General features: G+C 43.6%; 1 protein-coding gene across 1 annotated transcript in view; it reads left to right on the forward strand.

Moving 5' to 3' along the window:
• The window catches only part of LOC120946685 (ovostatin-like), a 150,048-nt gene that overhangs the window by 72,829 nt on the left and 57,070 nt on the right, over positions 1 to 20,149 (forward strand). The window contains exons 18-24 of the mRNA XM_040361312.1: positions 2,751 to 2,826; positions 3,692 to 3,920; positions 6,350 to 6,473; positions 10,724 to 10,842; positions 11,300 to 11,351; positions 14,525 to 14,608; positions 17,721 to 17,897. Coding sequence (XP_040217246.1) covers positions 2,751 to 2,826; positions 3,692 to 3,920; positions 6,350 to 6,473; positions 10,724 to 10,842; positions 11,300 to 11,351; positions 14,525 to 14,608; positions 17,721 to 17,897 — 861 coding nt within the window. The remainder of the gene's footprint in view (positions 1 to 2,750; positions 2,827 to 3,691; positions 3,921 to 6,349; positions 6,474 to 10,723; positions 10,843 to 11,299; positions 11,352 to 14,524; positions 14,609 to 17,720; positions 17,898 to 20,149) is intronic.

Raw genomic sequence — 20,149 nt, forward strand, 5'->3', positions numbered from 1 at the left:
AACATCTAGAATGAGGTAATGTGGAATAAGGAACATCTAGAATGTGGTGGTTGTGCTGCCCACAAGATCCCTTTATGGATTAGCATTTCAGGGCACAGCCTGAATCTGCAGGACTCTAGGACTTTGTTAAAATCCCTGGAGACCATCCCACATAATTTGGGATGGTTGGGAGGTATGTATAGATCTTGGACACTTGAAGGCTCATTTAACCACCTCAGCCCCGGAACCGAGGGAGAGAGAATTTTATCGTGACTGCGACATTATGGCGGACACTTGACACCATTTTGGGACCATTGTCCTTTTTTACAGCGATCAATGCTATAAAAATGATAGTGGCGGGGGTTAACCTGTAGGGGGCATTGAAGGGGTTAAGTGTGACCTAGGGAGTGCTTCTAACCACTGGGCTTGTCTTGCTGTGACACGTCACTGATCGCTGTTACAAATTACAGGGAACAGACGATCAGTGACATGTCACTAGGAAGAACGGGGAGATGTTGTGTTTACACTGACATCTCCCCATTCTTCAGCTCTGTGACAATCGTGGGACACCAGCGAACATTGAGTACAGTCACTGAGTTTGCAACAGCGTCGCCAGCGTGCGACCATACGGCCGTGTGTGTGCATATACATACCGTATTTATTGGCGTATACCGCGCACTTTTTTGCCCTTAAAATCAGGGCAAAATCGTGGGTGCACGATATATGCCAATACTTGCTTCCTGCGCTGTGTTTGAACGCGGCCACCGACATATCGCAGTACACTCGGCCATGCTCGGCTCCCCTCGCGGTTATGCGAGAAGCCGAGAGGAGCCGAGCGTGCCCAAGTGTACTGCGCTCGGTATATGCCGGCGGCGTTCAAACACAGCGTGGGGATCGGCTCTGAGACAAAGTGGGACAAGCGGGGAGGACACCATGAAGGCTGCAGACAGACAACGGACAAGGCCGCCGATGGACGGCGGGCAAGATGCCAAAACTGTAAGTAATAAATAAAAAAAAATTCCAGATCAGGGGTGCGCGCAATAGGCCGGTAAATATATTATGCATGCCCAGCCGTGCCATTCTGTCGACGTAAATAGACGTGCAGCTAAAAATGTTCATTTTGGTCCAGACACCAAAAGCACCAAGCTAAGAAGTATCTCATTCATCCTTTTAAAGTCCCGCCAGAGAGTTTCCATGTGGTTTTTTTTCAAAATGGATTAGAGGCAATGACTCCACCAAATTATGTATGCACACCATAAATTATAAAGAAAAATGTATTTACTACAATATCTAAAAAAAAAAAAAAAATCCAATACATGAAGGTCTTCTTTCAAAGACTGCATATTCAAATGACACAAGGTATAAAACCACTTCATTAGAACACTCTTGTATACATAGTGCATCTCTACGCGTTTCAAGATTTTAATGTAAATCCTCTTGCTCAGGAGAAAGTGGTGTAGAGATTATGTATGATCTATAAAGGGAGGCCCGGAGCAAAAGACAGCAAAGACTAGCAGAGGGCCGGGCATGACAGAGTGTCTAGTGACACAGGAAGGGTTAAGCAAAGGGGGTTGGAGGTAGGAAGAGCAGGATTGGTGCAGAGAGGGGCGGGGGAGTTAGAAGGATCAAGTTCAGAGGAGCGGCAGGATTGGCTGGGAGTAGCAGGGGAGTTACCCTATAAAAGGGTGGGGCGGGGCCAGGCGGGCACTTGCAGTCAGGAGAGCAACGAGGAAGCAGCTTTTCCCACCCTCCCTCCCTTATTGCATTACCAGTTGTTGCCGGTGTTTTTCTTTTGCAGGTACGGTGTTGGACGGTCGTCACGACAGCTGGGTTGGCGGTTAGTTCTGTTGGTCCTTTATGGTGGCAGTAGAAAACGTGTGAAAACGGGGGTGGGGGGCTCATCAATATGATGGGCCCCTTAAGTGTATCCCAGCGAAAGGTTAGTTGGGATACTGTAACGTTTGCACTGCGGGCGGGGGTTGTCTCCGAGCGTACTACACGGACTGGAGGCCTAAAAGTTTAATGTTTGCTCGCAGTGCATTGTTCATCTGGTATATGGTAAAATGGTGGAGAATGGGTGTGCTGCCAGAAAGGACCAACAGAGTGGGGGTTTATTGTATGTCATTGACGTTGGATATTTACTGTTTCATTTAAGTTGGAGTTTTTATTGCAATTTATGTTTTAATAAAATAGGCTGTTGTGGCCAGTTTACTCCAAAGCAAAGGTGTGGTCTCTTTACTATATAGTAAGTGGGGGACAATTAAGGGGTGGAGTACATGGGGTCTCAACGGTCGAAGGTTATTGTGTCATATCTGGACTACACTAGTCATGTATAAAGATGCATATAAAGTATATGCATACAAAAAATTAGGACGCATCAATTTTGTCCATAGACAAACATACAGACCAGCATAATGTTCACCGATCGTATATACAAAGGTAGGTATCTTGATATATTGCGTCAAGTTAAAAAAAAAAAAATAAAAAAAAAACGGGGATGAGCAGCAGGGCACCAAGGAGAGGCTGTGCTGACAGAGCAAGTCCAGATGGGCCGATGCACAAGGCGTCCAAAACGTACACGAAAGCCATAAGGGGGAGCTAATGAGTAGAGTATACACTTGACCCAAGACCGAGAAGTCCAAGCCAATAAAGATATTGGAACCAAATCTGTTGAAGTTGATCCGTTTTGAATCGCTAATTAAAGCAACAGTTTTTTTTCTTCAATACAGCAAACAAATTGTGTTCAAATATGGAATATTTTTATTTTCTAGAAAGTGTTGCAGCCCCAGTGATCTCCGTGAGGAATTTTTTTCCAGAAGTGTGGTTTTTTGGGATCTCGCAAGTGGGGTGAGTGTTTTTGTACTTCTGTTGCAAAAAATGTGTATACAATACAATCTCAGAGATGGAAGCACCTAGGATGTGAAGAATAATATTGATGTGATTGACCTTTGTGCCTCATTCAGTTGAGTCGGTGGTGTGGCACAAAGTACCTCAATGTATGGGTGTTCTAGTCTGACACTGAATGTAACGGACATTTTTCTAACTGACCAAAAAGTGTATCGACCATTTTGAGATTCTTTGTTTCTGTTCAACAGATTCAAATGTACAAACATTTTAGACTTTTGCTCTTTGTTGGATAAATGGGCTGCACTGATTTATTAACAGCATGGTACCCGACCACGGTGTACATCATTGTCGTGGGGACAACTTTCCTACAGACCACTGGTGTCACGGGGCATTTCTGCAGCAGACCACTGGGGATTGTGGGGTCCTCATTAAAGTGAGTTCCACCCAAAAATTAAACTTCCACTTTTTGGAGGGGGGAGCAGATGCCTGTGTAATCCACATATTTGCTCCCACTTCCTGGCACAGATCACCTCGGTGACCTATGCCACGTCCGGTGCCTACTCTGTACTCCCACTGTCTTCTGGGAGACGCACAGCTCCCAGAACACAGCAGGGACCAGTGACATGCGCAGTAGGGAATCTTAATCTCAAGCTGAGCGTAGTGTAACCTGCCACCTACATTTGGGAGGGGGTTGTAGGAGATACCACCCCACCCCCGCTGCATACTGGGTTGCTTGATGTGGCAGAGCTGTGTTTAATAGGACCGGGTAGAACAGTTTAAATCCTTTTACTTGGTTGTTCCAGATAAAAATCAGATGTCTGCTACATTAAAACTTGTAGCTTTTATTTTTCGAATCTATTTTCAGGGCAAATGGTTCCATTTTAAACCTGGAGGTCCCTGGAACCATCACAGAGTGGAAAGGCGATATGATGTGTCTCTCAAATGGGACTGGTTTCGGCATGACCAAATATCCAGCCAACTTCACTTCCTTCCAGAAGTTCTTTGCAGACCTCTCCCTTCCAGCTTCCATCGTCCGTGGAGAAAGCATGCGTCTGGTGGCTTCTGTGGCCAACTACCTTGACAAATGCGCCAAGGTGACTACTGTCTCTATTTTGGTTATTTGGGAAGCACGTGATTTGTACATAAAGGTTTTGTTCTATCGCAAGACGCCCAATTAAAACTAGGAAGAGACTGCAAATTTTTACTGCATATATAATTAAGTCAGACATTTGCTCAAGTTTATTTTTTATTTTATTTGTTTCATTAACCATTTAAGCCCCGGACTATTTTGCCAAAGTCCAGGCCACTTTTTGTGATTTGGCACTGCGTCGCTTTAACTGACAATTGAGAGGTCGTGCGACGTGGCTCCCAAACAAAATGTACTTCCTTTTTTTTTTTTTTTTTTTTTTTTTGCACTGTAAACAAAAATGGTGACATTTTAGAAACAATATTTTTTTGCTATAATAAATATCCCCAATTAAATTTTTTTTTTTTAAAAGCCATTTTTCTTCTCAGTTTAGGCCGCTATGAAGAATACATTTTTTGGTCTAAAAAAATTGCAATAAGCAAATATTGATTGGTTTGAGAGTTTATATTGTCTACAAAATGGGATAGTTTTATAGCATTTTTTAATTTTGTTTTATCATGACTGACTTTGTGGATCACAAATCAAACATTTTTGACTTATTTTTTATTTTTTTGGGCCATTGTCATTTTTACAGTGATATGCAAAATGCACTGGTTACTGTGGAAATGACACTGGCAGTGAAGGGGGTTAACCACTAGGTGGCACTGAAGGGGGTTAAGTGTCCTAGGGAGTGATTCTAACTGTTTAGGGGGAGGAGCTACCAGTGACGAGTCACTGATCGCAGTTCCCGATCACAGGGAACATTCGATCAATCATGTGTCACTAGGCAGAACAGGGGACTATGAACAAGTCAGTGCTACTACCCATACATTACATGGAAAGCAGAGCTCCCGGGTTGCTCGATACAGTCGCTGAGTAGAAGTAAATGGGGGGGGGGGGGGATGATCCGGACGCTGCTCTTAAAAATTGACATTTATTGACAGGCCACAGTAGACAAACGCAAATAGGAAAGGTTGACAAGTTTCAACCTATACGGCCTTGGTCATAACCATTTACAAAGGCATCCCCCTGATCTGCCTTTGCTGACCGCAATCGTGTGCCGCCCCGGAATTTCGGGTTCCCGGGACCCGCAAACGCACTCACGAGGCGCGCGGCGGACACGCCTGCTCATTGGGTGGCAAATTTTAAAGGGACTTGCAGGTACACCCATTTGCCTGTCCGTGCCATTGTGCAGACGTATATCTGCATGCGGCGGTCGATATGTGGTTTAAGTTGTAGGCGGGTCACGTCGGCTTTCTCCACTGCAGGTGGTGCTGAACCACAGTGACACTGCAGGGGAGAGAGGGGCAGTCAAGAGGAATATGGTTCACTGGGAGAGCCATCTGGTTATATGCTGCCATCCCATGTGACTCTGGTGGCCATCTTGGGTCAGGCAAAATCTATTTAAGGCCCTGACTCCCAGGCTTGGTGTGCAATTTACTTGTGGGTAGTGTATGGACAGGTTAACATATGGCAGGGAGAAATTCCAGGTGAGTAGGGGCAGAATAGGGACTCTCAATCCTTCCTGGAAATGTCCCCATTTGGGTACAGACCGGCCAAGCCACAGTCCACCCCTCAAGATGGACGCTGTTGGCACCTCTGAGACCTGCTCAGCTACACACTATTGTATATCATGAGCTGTTGAGTTCCTTGCCGCTGGGCTGGTTGTGATCTGCTGGATTCTACATTAATACAAGTTCATTTCTCTGCAACTGGACTCCCCTGAGTGCTTGCTGCCACCGCACCATGCTACACCTCCCCACAAAGCCAGAGCCGGTGTAAAAAGAAAACGTACTAATCCAGTCAAAAGATAGGATTTTCATGCCCTCATTAGCACACAGCTCCAGAATAACCATCTGAGAAGATTTGGAGGCAATATGATCAGTATATGAAATACAAGACCCAAGGGCCGTCCTGAAACCCGGACACAATATTCAGACAGGAATGTGGCTTAGAACAGGTCACCATAGGAGGGTGAGGGGGCACTATGTGCGCCACATTACTATTCTCTTTGGAGTGCCCAAAGGTGTCGCAGGTCTGTTACAACTCTATAAATCGGGGGTCTCCAAACATTCTAAAGAAAGGGCCAGTTCTGAATTTGGGGGGGCCGGACTGTGCCCAGTGGGAGTAAACAATGCCCGATCTTTGGTATTAGGGGGAGAAATAGTTGGTGTCCATGGGAGGAAATGTGACCAATATTTAATGACTTAAGGGCCCGATGAAGGCAAGCAAAGGGCCACAGTTTTTTGAGACCACTGCTATAGTGTACACTAAAAATTTATATTTTTGCTGAGGACCGCTAAAGCGTCCGGGTTTAGCTTGAAAAAGTGGCAACCCTAGCTGTCTTGGTGCTTCTGCAATCAATGTTCTATTGACATCTTTGCTGTGTTTCCCCAGGTACGTGTCACTTTACAGTCTTCAGATGACTTTGTAGCGGAACCCATTCACACGGAATCGGTGAAATGCGTTTGTTCACAAGAAAGAGCCACCTTCTCCTGGAAGATAAATGCTACATCCATAGGTATTGGAAGAATTGAGGATTGTATTAAAAAGTTCAACATATGTATAGTATGAAGTTTATCTAGATTTGTTGAAACATTTGATACTGTACAACATGACCCTTTAACCACTGAAGGACCGCGACACGACTATATACGTCCTTAGTTTGAAGAGAGATCTCGGTAATGGCAGTGGCTGCTGCCACAACCAATGTAGCCATCTCTTCAGGTGGCGGTTTTGTCAATGATGGTGGTCTCTGCAGCGGCTTCGCCTTAAGATCACTATTGGCGGCGGGAAAAAAAGGGCCTTTACTGCGCCCTCCGCCGCTTACCGGAGCCGTCGGCAGCGCTGGAGGCGATTGGGTCCTTTCTCATACTGGGTATGGATGCGAGTGAGGGCAAGATGGCCCCCCCACCCATCTCCATACCATAGCAGGGCCGAAGAGACCTCAAAATGTCGCTTCTGTCCATACGGCTTAAAGGGCCAATTTATTTTTGTCATGTTTTTTCAAATGACTTTTTTTTTTTTTTTTTTTTTATATTGCATTTTAGTCTAAATATGAGATCTGGGGTCTTATTGACTACAGATCTCGTATTTAAAAGACCCTGTCATTCATTCTTTCTTCTATTACAAGGGATGTTTACATTCCTTGTAATGGGAGTAAATTACCCAATTTTATTTTTAAACGCACTAAAAATTAAAATCTACTTAAATAAAGTGTCCCTACACACTCGCGCACAGAACTGAACGCATACGTAAGTAGCACCCGCATATGAAAACTGTGTTCGAACCACACAAGTGAGGTATCGGTGCGATCGTTGGTGCGTGAGCAATAATTCTAGACCTCTCTAACTCAAAACATGCAACCTGTAGAATTTTTTTTTTTTAAATGTTGCCTATGGAATTTTTAAGGGTAAAAGTTTGACACCATTCCATGAAGTGTGACATGTTGGGTATCAATTTATTCGGCGTAACATTATCTTTCACAATACAAAAAAAAATTGGGCTTGCGTTACTTGTAAGACCGCTGCGCAAATACGGTGTGACAAAGTATTGCAATGCCCGCTATTTTATTCTCTAGGATGTTAGAAAAAGTGTATAATGTTTTGGGGTTCTGAGTAATTTTCTAGCAAAAAAAGTGTAAACGCAGAGTCTGAAAAACAGGCTCGGTCCTTAAGTGGTTAAAGGGTTTAAAGAATATATGCCGATGGCAGGAATTGCATGTATATAATATATGTGTAAGTATGAGATGGATAGATAGATAGATAGATAGATAGATAGATAGATAGATAGATAGATAGATAGATAGATAGATAGATAGATAGATAGATAGATAGATAGATAGATAGATAGATAGATAGATAGATAGATAGATAGATAGATAGATAGATAGAGATTATATATTTATCTATCTATCTATCTATCTATCTATCTATCTCATACTTACACATATATTATATACATGTAATTCCTGCCATCGGCACAAACGATGGGGCACAATTGCTCCCCCTAATGCCAATGATGTGGCACTGTTCTTCGTGTGTTGATTACTTCAAAAAACATTCAGCTGCCTTCCTTGGGAAGCAGAATATACAGAGCTATGGGAATTAAGGTCTTAAACGCATGTTAAGCCTATACTAACATGTGTGATTTGCAAGTAATGAGACTTTCAAACACGTCCTACAGCCTAAGAATCAGAAGGGGATAGAGGTAGTAAGCAGGTCTTGCAAAAGCATTCGACCTTTGAGTACGGGAAACAAAAAAAGGGGAGGTATACCAGAGGAGAGTTGGTAACCCAAATGGTCGGACATTAAAGGCGTAGTACACACTAGAATTTATAAAAAAAAAAAACATTTTATTAAACAAAATTGATCATACATATAGCATTAGAGTATTGAAAAAGCATAAATAACACCATAAAGTGAGGCCTTTGTGCCAACGTGTTTCGCCGTTAGGCTTCATCAGGATTCATTGATGGGAAAGGAGAGAATGGGTCTCACTTGCGGGAAAGTAAAGATCTTCTACATAAGTGTTCCTTTCCTGGACAGGTTCTCCCCTGGTTTCCTCCATTGAGCGGCTTCTTGCAGGACAGACGGCACAGGATCACCTTCAAAGCGTAGGCCCCAGTCAGGAAAATGGGGCCTACCAGGCGGAAATGCAGCCTCGTGCCAATGTGGCCCCAAGAGAAATACACCCTGACCTGCTTGAGTTCCAACATTGGCCTGTGGTGGTAACACCACCTACAGGCAAACAAAGGGAAATCCCTCCAAGCACAGCCAAAGCTGGAACAGAGGCTGATTTAGCTCAGACACCCACTAAATTAGCCTTTTAACGACCAAAGCAGATACACTGTATATAAACAGAATAAGTCCAAGCATACAAGTCCCTTTTAGGCTTATTAGTATTGGCAAAATGTGAGAGTATCCCCCTGGAGAATAACCGTATGCTTATCGACGCTTAACAGCGAAACACATTGGTGCAAGGGACTAACTTTTTTTTCATGGTGTCTTATGCTTTTTTTTAATTCTCTCTAATGCTATATGTATGGTCAGTTTTGTTTAAAGGCGTAATACACACTAAAATGTATACAAAAATATACTTTATTAAAGTGGTTGTAAACCTGGGGAAAAACCACCTGCAAGACAAAGCCATAATGAGCTAGAATGATTTGTAGAACTCCTCCTGTTTGAAGGAATGTCTGAGGTTAATTGGCTGTTTGTGAAGCCACCAAACTCTATTGTTGCTATTCAAAAGTACTAAATAAAAAAAGCGCAGGCTATCCAGGGAGGACTGTCTGTTTCGCAAAACAAGCGCGATTTCAGGCTAAAGCAGTGTGCAGTACCACGATTGGCCTAAGGTAGGGGGGCACTGGAGCCAAATGGCTTTCCAAGGTGTCCTTGGACCTTTCCGGCAGTTTCTGAGGCTCTCCAGCTCCCCCCCACTTCTGGCCACATGCGGTATTGCATGCCATAGTCGATGCAGAACAAATTATTTTCGTTTCCATTGACTTCAATGGGGAAACTCGCTTTGATATGCGAGTACTTTGGATTATGAGCATTCTCCTGGAACGGATTATGCTCGTAATCTGAGGTTCCACTGTATTCCTGAAATGTTTTTTATTTTGTTTAAATGCATTAATCTGAAAATCCGAATTAAAGTGGAGGTTCACCCTTAAAAAATATTCTGACATGACATGGAGTCGCGCCATCCTGCCGACAATGCCGGGGGTTTTTTTTGGTTTTTTTTTCTCAGCACATACCTCGTTATCACGATTTTCACCCCCCCTGGACTGGGCGTTCCCAAGCACTGACTGTGATTGTCAGGCTTCCGAGCGGCGCATACTGCTCGTCAAAGGTTGACGACAGAACCCGAACGTCGGTGCGCAGGCGCCGTATAGAGCCGCACCGACGTTCGGGTTTTTTCGGCAACGTGCTGTGACGCCCAGTATGCGCCACTCGGAAGCCTGTCAATCACAGGCAGTGCTTGGGAACGCCCACTCTCGCGGGATTGCCGGGGGTGAAAATCGTGATAACTAGGTATGTGCTGAAAAAAAAAACACCGGCATTCTGTCGGTAGGATGAGGGTTGAATCTGTCAATTGAAGATTTATGGTCTGTTGAATGTTCCAAGAATCGCCTAAGCAACTAAACTGTACGACGACGCAATCTTACACTTGCGGTCGAATGCTCCGCCCACAAGCTATAGTAAAATTCTAATGTATGACTAGTAATTATATTTATTAATTATTATTACTAGTCAACCAACATTAGAATTCTATAGCCTATGGGTATATGACCATAAATGCCTGCTTGTGGCAACTGTTTTTGTCAAATCTTTTCTCTGTCAAATTTTAATAAAGAGTTGGGCTAGGCCCATTCAACCACATTTTCGAAGGACACAGATCGCCATTGTCACCGTCATGTCGAATCTTCTGTCTATATCGAACTGTTGTCACAACAAAATTGAGCTTTTTTTTTTTTTTTTTTTTTTTGGATCTTTCGGGTTCTGCGTGTTTATCGTTAAAACAAATGCAAAAATCCCTGAAATTCGGGTGAAAACCAATGCACATGTCTACTTATTAGCGCAGGAGACATTGACTACGTGTAGCGTATATTGAATGTCCACAGAAGTATCGCATTTCCTTGGTAAATGGGCCTAATTATGTAAACCTTGCTGTAGATTGTTGCATCTGCCTTCTGGTCACTGCGGCCCATGACTGACAATACCAAGGTATACTGTGAAAATGGTAATAACGTGTACTTCAATTGTACAGGTGTTGCTAATGTCTCTGTGACGGCTGAAACCATTCACATTGGCGACTCATGTGAGGGACCTGCTGATCCTAAAGAACCAAACCACAAGGACACCATGGTGCAGAGTTTCATTGTGGAGGTAAGTGGACAAAGATTGTTGGACAAAAAAATAAGGCTAACCTTTACAACCTGGAAAATAAGTCTTGTATACATTATAGCATGTCTACACTACAGTATATACTGTTGTGTATATGTTATTGCTCTCTTGGTTGGTGTCTCAACACATATCCTCTGGCTTATCGTATCTTGCACTTGCCGCCTATTTTTGTGAAAACTTTTATGGACAGCCAACGTTTTTATACTTGCCTGGATTCCTATGCTAATGCATGGAGCTACGCAATTCTACAATCATGACATCTATGCATTAAACGGATTATAACTTGATGGGACAGTACAAAGATTTATTTTTTTAATAATTTTTATAATTTTTGTAATACATTTTATAATGTAATTTTTATAATGTAATTTTTATAATGTAATTTTTATAATGTAATTTTTATGTTTATAATTTTTAAATTTGTATTCTTCTATTTAAGCCTGAAGGCCTCAAACAAGAAGTGACCAAAACCAACTTTGTCTGTGTCAAAGGTAAGAATATTTGGTTGCTTCCTAGGACTGTTAATGGTCCATTCAATGGTATATTCCACCATTTTCAAAAAAATATGTATAAAAATTAACCACTTCCCGCCCGGCCCATTGTAAAATGACGTCCACAACGGACCTCTAACGATCCGGGTGGACGTCATATGACGTCCTGGGCTTTGCGGGTGGATATCTGAATGATGCCTGCAGCTAGAGGCATCATTCAGATATCCTTCTCGGCGATTCTGCACAACGTAAGAATGATCATAGCGGCGGTTCCGCCGCTAGATCGTTCTTACAGGCGGTGGGAGGGGACTTCACCCCCCCCCCCCCCCGCCGCCGCCATCCGGTGTTTCTCCGGGCTCTCCCGTGCCATCGGTGCCCGAAGAACGAATCATCCGTCGCTGGCAGGAAGCATAGAGATGACTGGTGACCAGATGGTCACCAGTCATCTCTATGACCGTCGGAGGACCCGGGCGCGATTTGATGACGTCACGCCTGGGTCCCCGTAAGTAAACAAAGCCGCAATTGCGGCTGCTAAGCAACAGTAAGGATGAGATCGGTGAATTTTTTTTTTCACCGATTTCATGCTTTCCAGCCTGGAGGAGAGATGTGGGGTCTTATTGACCCCGCATCTCTCCATAAAGAGTACCTGTCGCACACATTTCCTATTACAAGGGATGTTTACATTCCTTGTAATAGGCATAAAAGTGATAATAAAAAAAATAAAATAAAAAAGTGTAAAAATATATGTACAAAAAAAATAAAAATAAAAAATTAACGCCCCTGTCCCCAGTAGCTCGCGCGCAGAAGCGAACGCACAAGCAAGTCCCGCCGACATATGTAAACGCTGTTTAAATCACATATGTGAGGTATCGCCACGTGCGTTAGAGTGCCAGCAACAATTCTAGCACTAGATCTCCTCTGAAATTTTTTACAGGTTACCAGTTGAGATTTACAAAGCGTTGCCTATGGAGATTTTTAAGTACCGAAGTTTGGCGCCATTCCATGAGTGTGCGCAATTTTAAAGCGTGACATGTTAGGTATCTATTTACTCGGTGTAACATCATCTTTTCACATTATACAAACAAATTGGGCTAACTTTACTGTTTTGTTTTGTTTTTTTTTAATTCATGAAACTATTTTTTTCCCAAAAAAAGGCGTTTGAAAAATTATTGCGTAAATACCGTGGAAGATAAAACGTTTCAATGACCGTCGTTTTATTCCCTAGGGTGTCTGCTAAAAAAACATATATAATGTTTGGGGGTTCTGCGTAATTTTCTAGCAAAAAAATTATGATTTGTACATGTAGGAGAGAAGTGCCAGAATAGGCCTGTTATGGAGGTGTGTATAAAAGCCCGGTATGGAAGCGGTTAACTTGCGTTTTTTTAAAATCAAAAAGTGCCCTTCACAACTTTTTGTATTTGAACCTGCCAAGCATTCCCAATATGATTGTGGTTGCAATGCTCGGGCTTCTGCAAACTCAAGCTGCAGCTCCTGCACCAAGCCCTTCAGTTACAAAGCATGAGAGTCTCAGTGGATGATACTGCACCCTCATTTAAAGACTTGGTGTATAATTTGTAATTTAAACTTGAGCACATGGGGTGAAAAAAGTAGTAATTGCCAACCTTTCCGGACCTCAAGGACCACTAAACTAAAAATTTTGAATCATGTGGACCACTAACAGTTTACATGCCTTATACCTTAATCCCCCCCCCCCCCCTCCATGCTGCTCTGGTCCCCCGCAGCGCTCGCCTTCTCTCCCTGGCTAGATAACTTCAGCGTGACTGAATACAGACATGCTCCTCGGGAGTCGCACTGAGAAGCTCATCATACAAACCGGAAGGACGGCTGCCACTCACAGCTGTGACATAAGCTTCCTCGGAACTCGTTCTCCTGGTCTTTCCTTCCCCAGCTCTCCATCCTGTCTGCTGCCACGGAGAATCTAGATGGAGAGCGGGGGAAGGAAAGACCAGGAGAACGAGTGCAGAGAAAGCTTGTCACAACTGTGTCTGGCCGCTGTCAATCTGGATTGTATGATGAGCTTCTCAGTGTGTGACTCCTGAGGAGCATGTCTGTATTCGGTTACGCTGAAGTTAATCAGCCAGGGAGAGGGGGGGCGGTCCGCTGTCACTGAAGTCCCGATGGCCATTACATGCCTGGAGCCAGGTCGCCAATTCTAGTCGCCAATGTGACCTGGCGCCTGGGATTTGTCGAGCCTTGCCTTATACACATAATGCTCTGGCTCCCCCCCCCCCCTTCATTCCCCGTCATCACACGGCTGCCTTACAGACTTGCCATTTGATCTCCCCTCCTTTATTCAGCCATGTGTTTGAGCTCTGTGCTCCCTCCAACATCTGATCAGCGCTGCCATTGGAAGTCCCCTCGTTCTTCACCTTCTGTTCTTTGCACTACTTCCGTTGTCTCCGGAGTTCATATCAGTCAGAACTACAGAGGAGGCATCGTGTATCAATGCATGCTGACAGTATTAACTATCGGTGCACATTGAGAACACTGGACACAAGATTGGGCAGTACACATCTGCCACAATGTTGATTTGCGGCAGAACCCCTAGGGGCCATCAATTTTCTTGTGGTCTACAGACCACTGGACCAGAGGACTGACTAGCAAAGGTTGGTCCTACTTTTTAATTTTGTCTTCAGAATGGCGATCAAGTTAAAGTGATTGTCAAGTCTCGTGTTTTATCATTTAAAAAAAAAAAGCTATACTTCTCTGTGCAGTTGGTTTTGCACAGAGCAGTCCGGATCCTCTTCGGTCCCTCTCCTGGCCCCTCCATTCTATTGAGTGCTCCCACAGCCAGCAGCTTCCTAAGGTGGCATCGATGCTGAGATACTGCTGTGTATCCATTCAGACATGGAGACCCATCCCCTCTCTCCACTGATAGGCTCTCAAAGTCAGTTAGCCAATCGCAGCATAGCTGTGTCTCAGCCACTCAGGAGGAGAGTCCCAGATGGCTAAGACACATGGACATTGCTGGAGAGAGATGGGGCTCAGGTAAGTAATTAGGGGGCTGAGGGATGCTACTTTTGTGTATAGAATGCAACTTCTGCCTTTACAACTCCAAGTTCTGTGCTCTCAAGAACTGACTGTCCTCAACTGTGGAGATTTTATAGTTTGTTTTTTTTTTTTTTTTTTTTTTTGTTTTTTCTTTATCACAGGTTCAAACGCATTCGTAGAAGTTAATATCAACCCCTCGGGTAGCATTGTTCCTGGGTCTATGTCTGCGAAGTTTCAAACAATGGGTAAGCTGAAAGATAAAGAAATTTGCGCTAGGGCCTAAGTGTGCTCTCCAGGATGTATAATGATAGCGAACGCATGACTATTGTAAAACCGATGCACTTCCCTTTTAAATACCCCTTTACTTCCAACCTCTACCTTAATCATTTGAGGCCACACCGGAAGTTGGGAGAAAAAAAACGGGCTGTAGCAGCCTTATTTATTAACACAAACTCTTAAGATAACATTAACATAAACATCTGTTATAACTCATCAGTCCACACTAGTGTTGGTCTCTGCAGGAAACCTCGATCACCATCCATGTAAAATATACTGCACTGCGGTACCTCTCCAATATGCTGATAGGCCTCAAGCCAACCGGCTGGCTCAGAGACAACCCGTGACCGCAGTGCCCCATTACCAATACTTCCAGCTAGCCTCCGTTATCTGAAATGCCAATAACTGGACCCATATCACCGACAGGTCCTGAACTCTTCTTTCCGAGGTATCATCCTTCACCCGCAAAGACCAACACCCGCCGCTGCCACGACAACTTGATCAACTCAATCCTGTGCATGAAAACAAGGCAAAACACAAAACAAACCACAAACAGACACACACAAAACAAAACTTAGGGGAGGGTGGGAAGGAACTTCTCTCCATCCTCTGCTGCCTGGGGGCGGGGTCAGCTCCTTTTTTTTCCTTCTCTGTCCCCACCCCCATTAACCACCCAATCCTAAACTCCCTAACAACCCAGTACCCGGTTTCCCTAGTCATGCCAGCCCTCCACCTATTGCATGATATTTCATTGCTCCGGGCTTTTCTATACTGATACAATATATACAGTGAGGGAAAGTAATTTGACCCCCCCCCCCCCTGCAGAGTTTAAGTTTATCCACGTATAAAGAAATTAATGGTCTAATTTTTTTTTTTTTTTTATCATAAATGTGTTTTTAAATGGAGACCAAATATCAACCAAAAATCCAGAGAGAGTGTTACAAATGTTCCAAATAAAATTTCAGTTCAGTGAGTAAAGTATTTGATCCCCAAGCAAAACACGACTTGCTTGGTGAAGAAGCCCTTGTTGGAAGACCAAGGCCAAACATTTCTTGTAGTTCAGGTTTGCACACATCTCAGGAGCAGTGGCGACTGGCGCCACAACCTCCCGTATTTTTTGTTTCTAAAAGTAGTCTACTGGCTTTGTGTTGCCTCAATGCACTATTCTCCAGACCTTTTTAACCAAAATGCAGGTAAAGGACCTTGCCCCTTTTTGCGATTCGGCACTGCGTCGCGTTAACTGACAATTGCGCGGTCGTGCAACGTGGCTCCCAAACAAAATTGGCGTTTTTTTTTTTTTTTTTTTTTTTTCACAAATGGAGCTTTCTTTTGGTGGTATTTGATCACCTCTGCGGTTCTTATTTTTTGCGCTATAAACCAAAATGGAGCGACAATTTTGAAAAAAAATCTATTTACTTTTTGCTATAATAAATATCCCCCCAAAATATATAAAAAAACATTTCCTCAGTTTAGGCCGATACATATTCTACCTATTCATGGTAAAACGCAATAAGCGTTTATCGGTTGGTTTGCGCAAAACTTATAGCGTTTACAAACTAGGATAGTTTTTATTGCATTTTTATTTTATTTTTTACTACGAATGGCGGCAATTTTTTTTTTTTTTGTCTTCTTTTTTTTTTTTTTTTTTTTGTGACGGCGACATTATGGCACTTCGGACAATTTTGACACATTTTTGATACCATTGTCATTTTCACTGCAAAAAATGCTTTTAAATTGCATTGTTTATTGTGAAAATGACAATTGCAGTTTGGGAGTTAACCACAGGGGGCGCTGTTGGGGTTATGTGTTCCCTGAAGTGTGTTTACAACTGTAGGGGGGTGTGACTGTAGGTGTGACATCAATTGTGTCCCCCTATAAAAGGGATGACATGATCGATGCTGCCGCCACAGTGAAGAACGGGGAAGCCGTGTTTACACACAGCTCTCCCCGTTCTTCAGCTCCGGGGACCGATCGCGGGACTCCAGCGGAGATCGGGTCCCACGGTTTCGAACCGGGTCACGGAACCCACCCACGGCTGGGTACTAGTACAGGACGTACATGTGCCCAGCCGTGCCATTCTGCCGACGTATATGTGCAGGAAGCGGTCCTTGAGTGGTTAAGGACGGCCTAACGCCGATATGTCGGCAGAATGGCAGGCTGGGCACAGGTACGCTGCCCCCCTACAGTTAGAAACACACATGAGGTCACACTTAACCACTAGGGGTCAAGGAAGGTGTTAACTCCTAAATTGCAATTATCATTTTCACAGTAATCGGTGCATTTTTAATAGCACTTTTTCGCTGTGAAAATGACAATGGTCTCAAAAACGTGTCAAAAGTGTCCGCCATAATGTCGCAGTCACGAAAAAAATCGCTGATCGCCGCCATTGGTAGTAAAAAAAAAAAAAAAAATTAATAAAAATGCCTTAAAACTATCCCCTTTTTTGTAAACGCTATACATTTTGCGCAAACAATCGATAAACGCTTATGGTGTTTTTTACCAAAAATGGGTAGAATGCGTATCTGCCTAAACTGAGTTTTTTTTTTTTTTTTTTTTTTTTTGGGGACATATATTATAGCAAAAAGTACAAAATATTGCATATTTTATTTTTTTCAAAATTGTCACTCAATTTTTGTTTATAGCGCAAAAAATAAAAACCGCAGAGGTGATCAAATACCACCAAAAGAAAGCTCTATTTGTGGGTGAAAAAGGACGTTAATTTTGTTTGGGAGCCACGTCGCACGACCGCGCAATTGTCAAAGCGACGCAGTGCCCAATCGCAAAAACTGGCCAGGTCCTTTACCTGCATAATGGTCCGGGTAATCTCAGACTACCGTGAGAGCCAGCACCTTTCCCAACCAGTCCTTGCTGTCATACCTATATGGTCAGAAAGCTACGTGTTTGTACAAAGTAGTATATTAAACACAAACTGAATTTATTGTGTATATTTGTCCATGTATGCATCTGTGACGGGACAGAAAAAACTGAAACCCAAGTTTTGTTCCCTTTGAATTTTTTTTTTTCAGTTTTGCCTTGAGTCCATTTGGTAAGGTAACTTGAATTTGGTCTTTTTTTTTGCAGGAGACGTGTTGGGCCGGGTTTTGCAGAATCCTGAGGACGTGATGAAGGGGCCCAAAGGATGTGGAGAGCAAGTTGTTGCTACACTAATACCGATCGTGCGTGCAGTGGAGTTTTTGAGTTTAACCGACCGTCTTACTGAGGGAACTAGAAAACGTGCAGTGCAATATATGTCCAGCGGTAATTTTGATTAATTTTTTTATTTTTTTTTACTGTAAGCATTATATAATCTATTTTGTATATTTACAGTAACTGGTAATTATATTTTTGCTAGTTTTCTGTATTCAACTGTTCTAAAAAATTATTTACAGGACAAGTTGGCCAAAGAGGGGATTTCATGGAAGTCATGGTTTCCATATAATTTGGGAGCCAAACTCAGGGCTGGACTGGGACAAAAATTTGGCCCTGGACTTCATCCAGACTGACCCACTTTGACAGGTCTCTCCCACAGTGGCCGGACAACTCCAGCACCCTCCGGCCACCCAAGCCACCTCTCCCCCTTCACTAGCTGTTTTACTTTATTAGAGTAGAACGCCTGGTACTGGTACTCTTATAGGCAGTACCAGTGGGGAAGCTAGACATTATTTCACCCGGGGCAAAGAATAAGTTTGGTGCCCCCCTTATGGGACAAGATTAGGCAGAAGTGAGAAACTCCCAGGCCTCTGTCGCGCCCCCTGATCCTCTGGTCTTCCCCCTGCTTCTTTGTTCCCGCCAGGTGAGCGATGCGGGGAGTGAGAGGAGGTGAGCGCTGCGAGAAGGGAGAGACAGAGGAGCGGAGGGAGGCGGTGGTGGTCCACTCACTGAAGCCGGCCCACTGAGCCATCGGCCCACCGGGAAACTCCCTGTAGTCCCAATGGCCAGTCCATCCCTGGCCAAACTTATTTGCAGATTGAATTTGCTCTGTGTTTTAGGTGGGGTCATTCATTTCTGCCTTTCACAGCTGACCATTGAGGCATAAAGTAATGCGCTACCTTTCTCTGCATGCTAAACCTGGCTTTTGGCTTTATGTTTAATTACTGTATTTTTTTTTGCGTATAACACTCACTTTTTTCACCCTGTAAATTGGACATGTGCACTGCAGAAAAATTGGTTCGTTTTTTTCGTTTCATTCGCTTTCATTCGCTTTTTTTCGGAAATTCCGACTTTTTCAAATTTTCAAATTTCGAAATTTCACATTTCGGAAATTAGAATTTCAAAATTTCGGAAATGTAAAAATTCTAGAATTAACAAATTTGTCAAAATTAGTTAAACATGTCTATGTGCAAATAGTGTTTGTGTTATATGCCGATACTGCAATTTGGGCTGCCTTGGAGAGAGCGGGGAGGGGGGCGGGCCAAGCGCCGCCACATTACATACAGCGAGAATCTCCTGTTTACTCGGACAGAACACTCCTATTACAGAGGCTGCTATCATCGAAGCCGGTCCAGGAGGCGGGACTTTTATTAATACACAAACAAGGTCAAACCGGGACTTTGTTTTAATGAGGCTGCCGAGTAAATGGGAGATTCTCGCTGTATGTAATCTGACAGTGCTCATCCTGCACCCTCTTTGAGAAGGGCATTGATCAGGCTGCATTCATGGAAATGGGGTGCCTGGGCAATTGTGAAGCTGCAGATGACATTGACCCTTACTTTGCTACATAGTTTTTTTAAATTTTAAGTATTTTTTTTTTTTGTTTTCCCTGAAACTTCCCTCTTAAAATGAAGGTGCGTGTTTTATGCTGATAAATACTGTACACTCTGACTAGCAATGGAAACCATAAACAAATGGGAAAACATGTTTTCAAGGTGGGGGAAAACAAAAATAAAAAATGATGTAGATATGAAAACCCTTTTTAAAGCCTAATTCACAGTTGGAAAGATTTTTTCATCCCTTTTTTGCTTGCACAGAAATTGAGGAAGTCTCCACAGCGGGACTACAACCCGATGGGGTGAGAAGGGTTGAAAGCTTCGGGTGGAGTTGGGTTTTAGCTACTTTAACAGCTTGACGACCGCCGCACAACGATATACGTCGACAAAATGGCACGGCTGGGCACAAGGGCATACATGTATGTCCCCTTTAAGATCCCAGCCGCGACCTGTTCCTCTTCTCCGCGACCATCCCCACGGAAGCGATCGCCGCCGGTGTCCCGCGATTGGGTCAGAGGAAGAACAGGGAGATCGAGATAAGTGTAAACAAACCTCTCCTCGTGCTTCCTAGTGTGTCATAGGGAACAGCGATCAGTGATGTCACACGCACAGCCACGCCTGTCCCACAGTAAGAACACTCCCTTAAAGCACACTTAACCCCTACAGCACTTCCTGGTTAACCCCTTCACTGCCAGTGTCCTTTTTACAGTAACCAGTGCATTTTTATAGCACTGTTCGCTGTAAAATTACAATGGTCCCAAAATAGTCAGATGTGTCATAATGTTGCAGTCACGATTAAAATCG

This window comes from Rana temporaria, chromosome 8 (genome assembly GCF_905171775.1).
Source record: "Rana temporaria chromosome 8, aRanTem1.1, whole genome shotgun sequence".
NCBI classification, from domain to species: domain Eukaryota; kingdom Metazoa; phylum Chordata; class Amphibia; order Anura; family Ranidae; genus Rana; species Rana temporaria.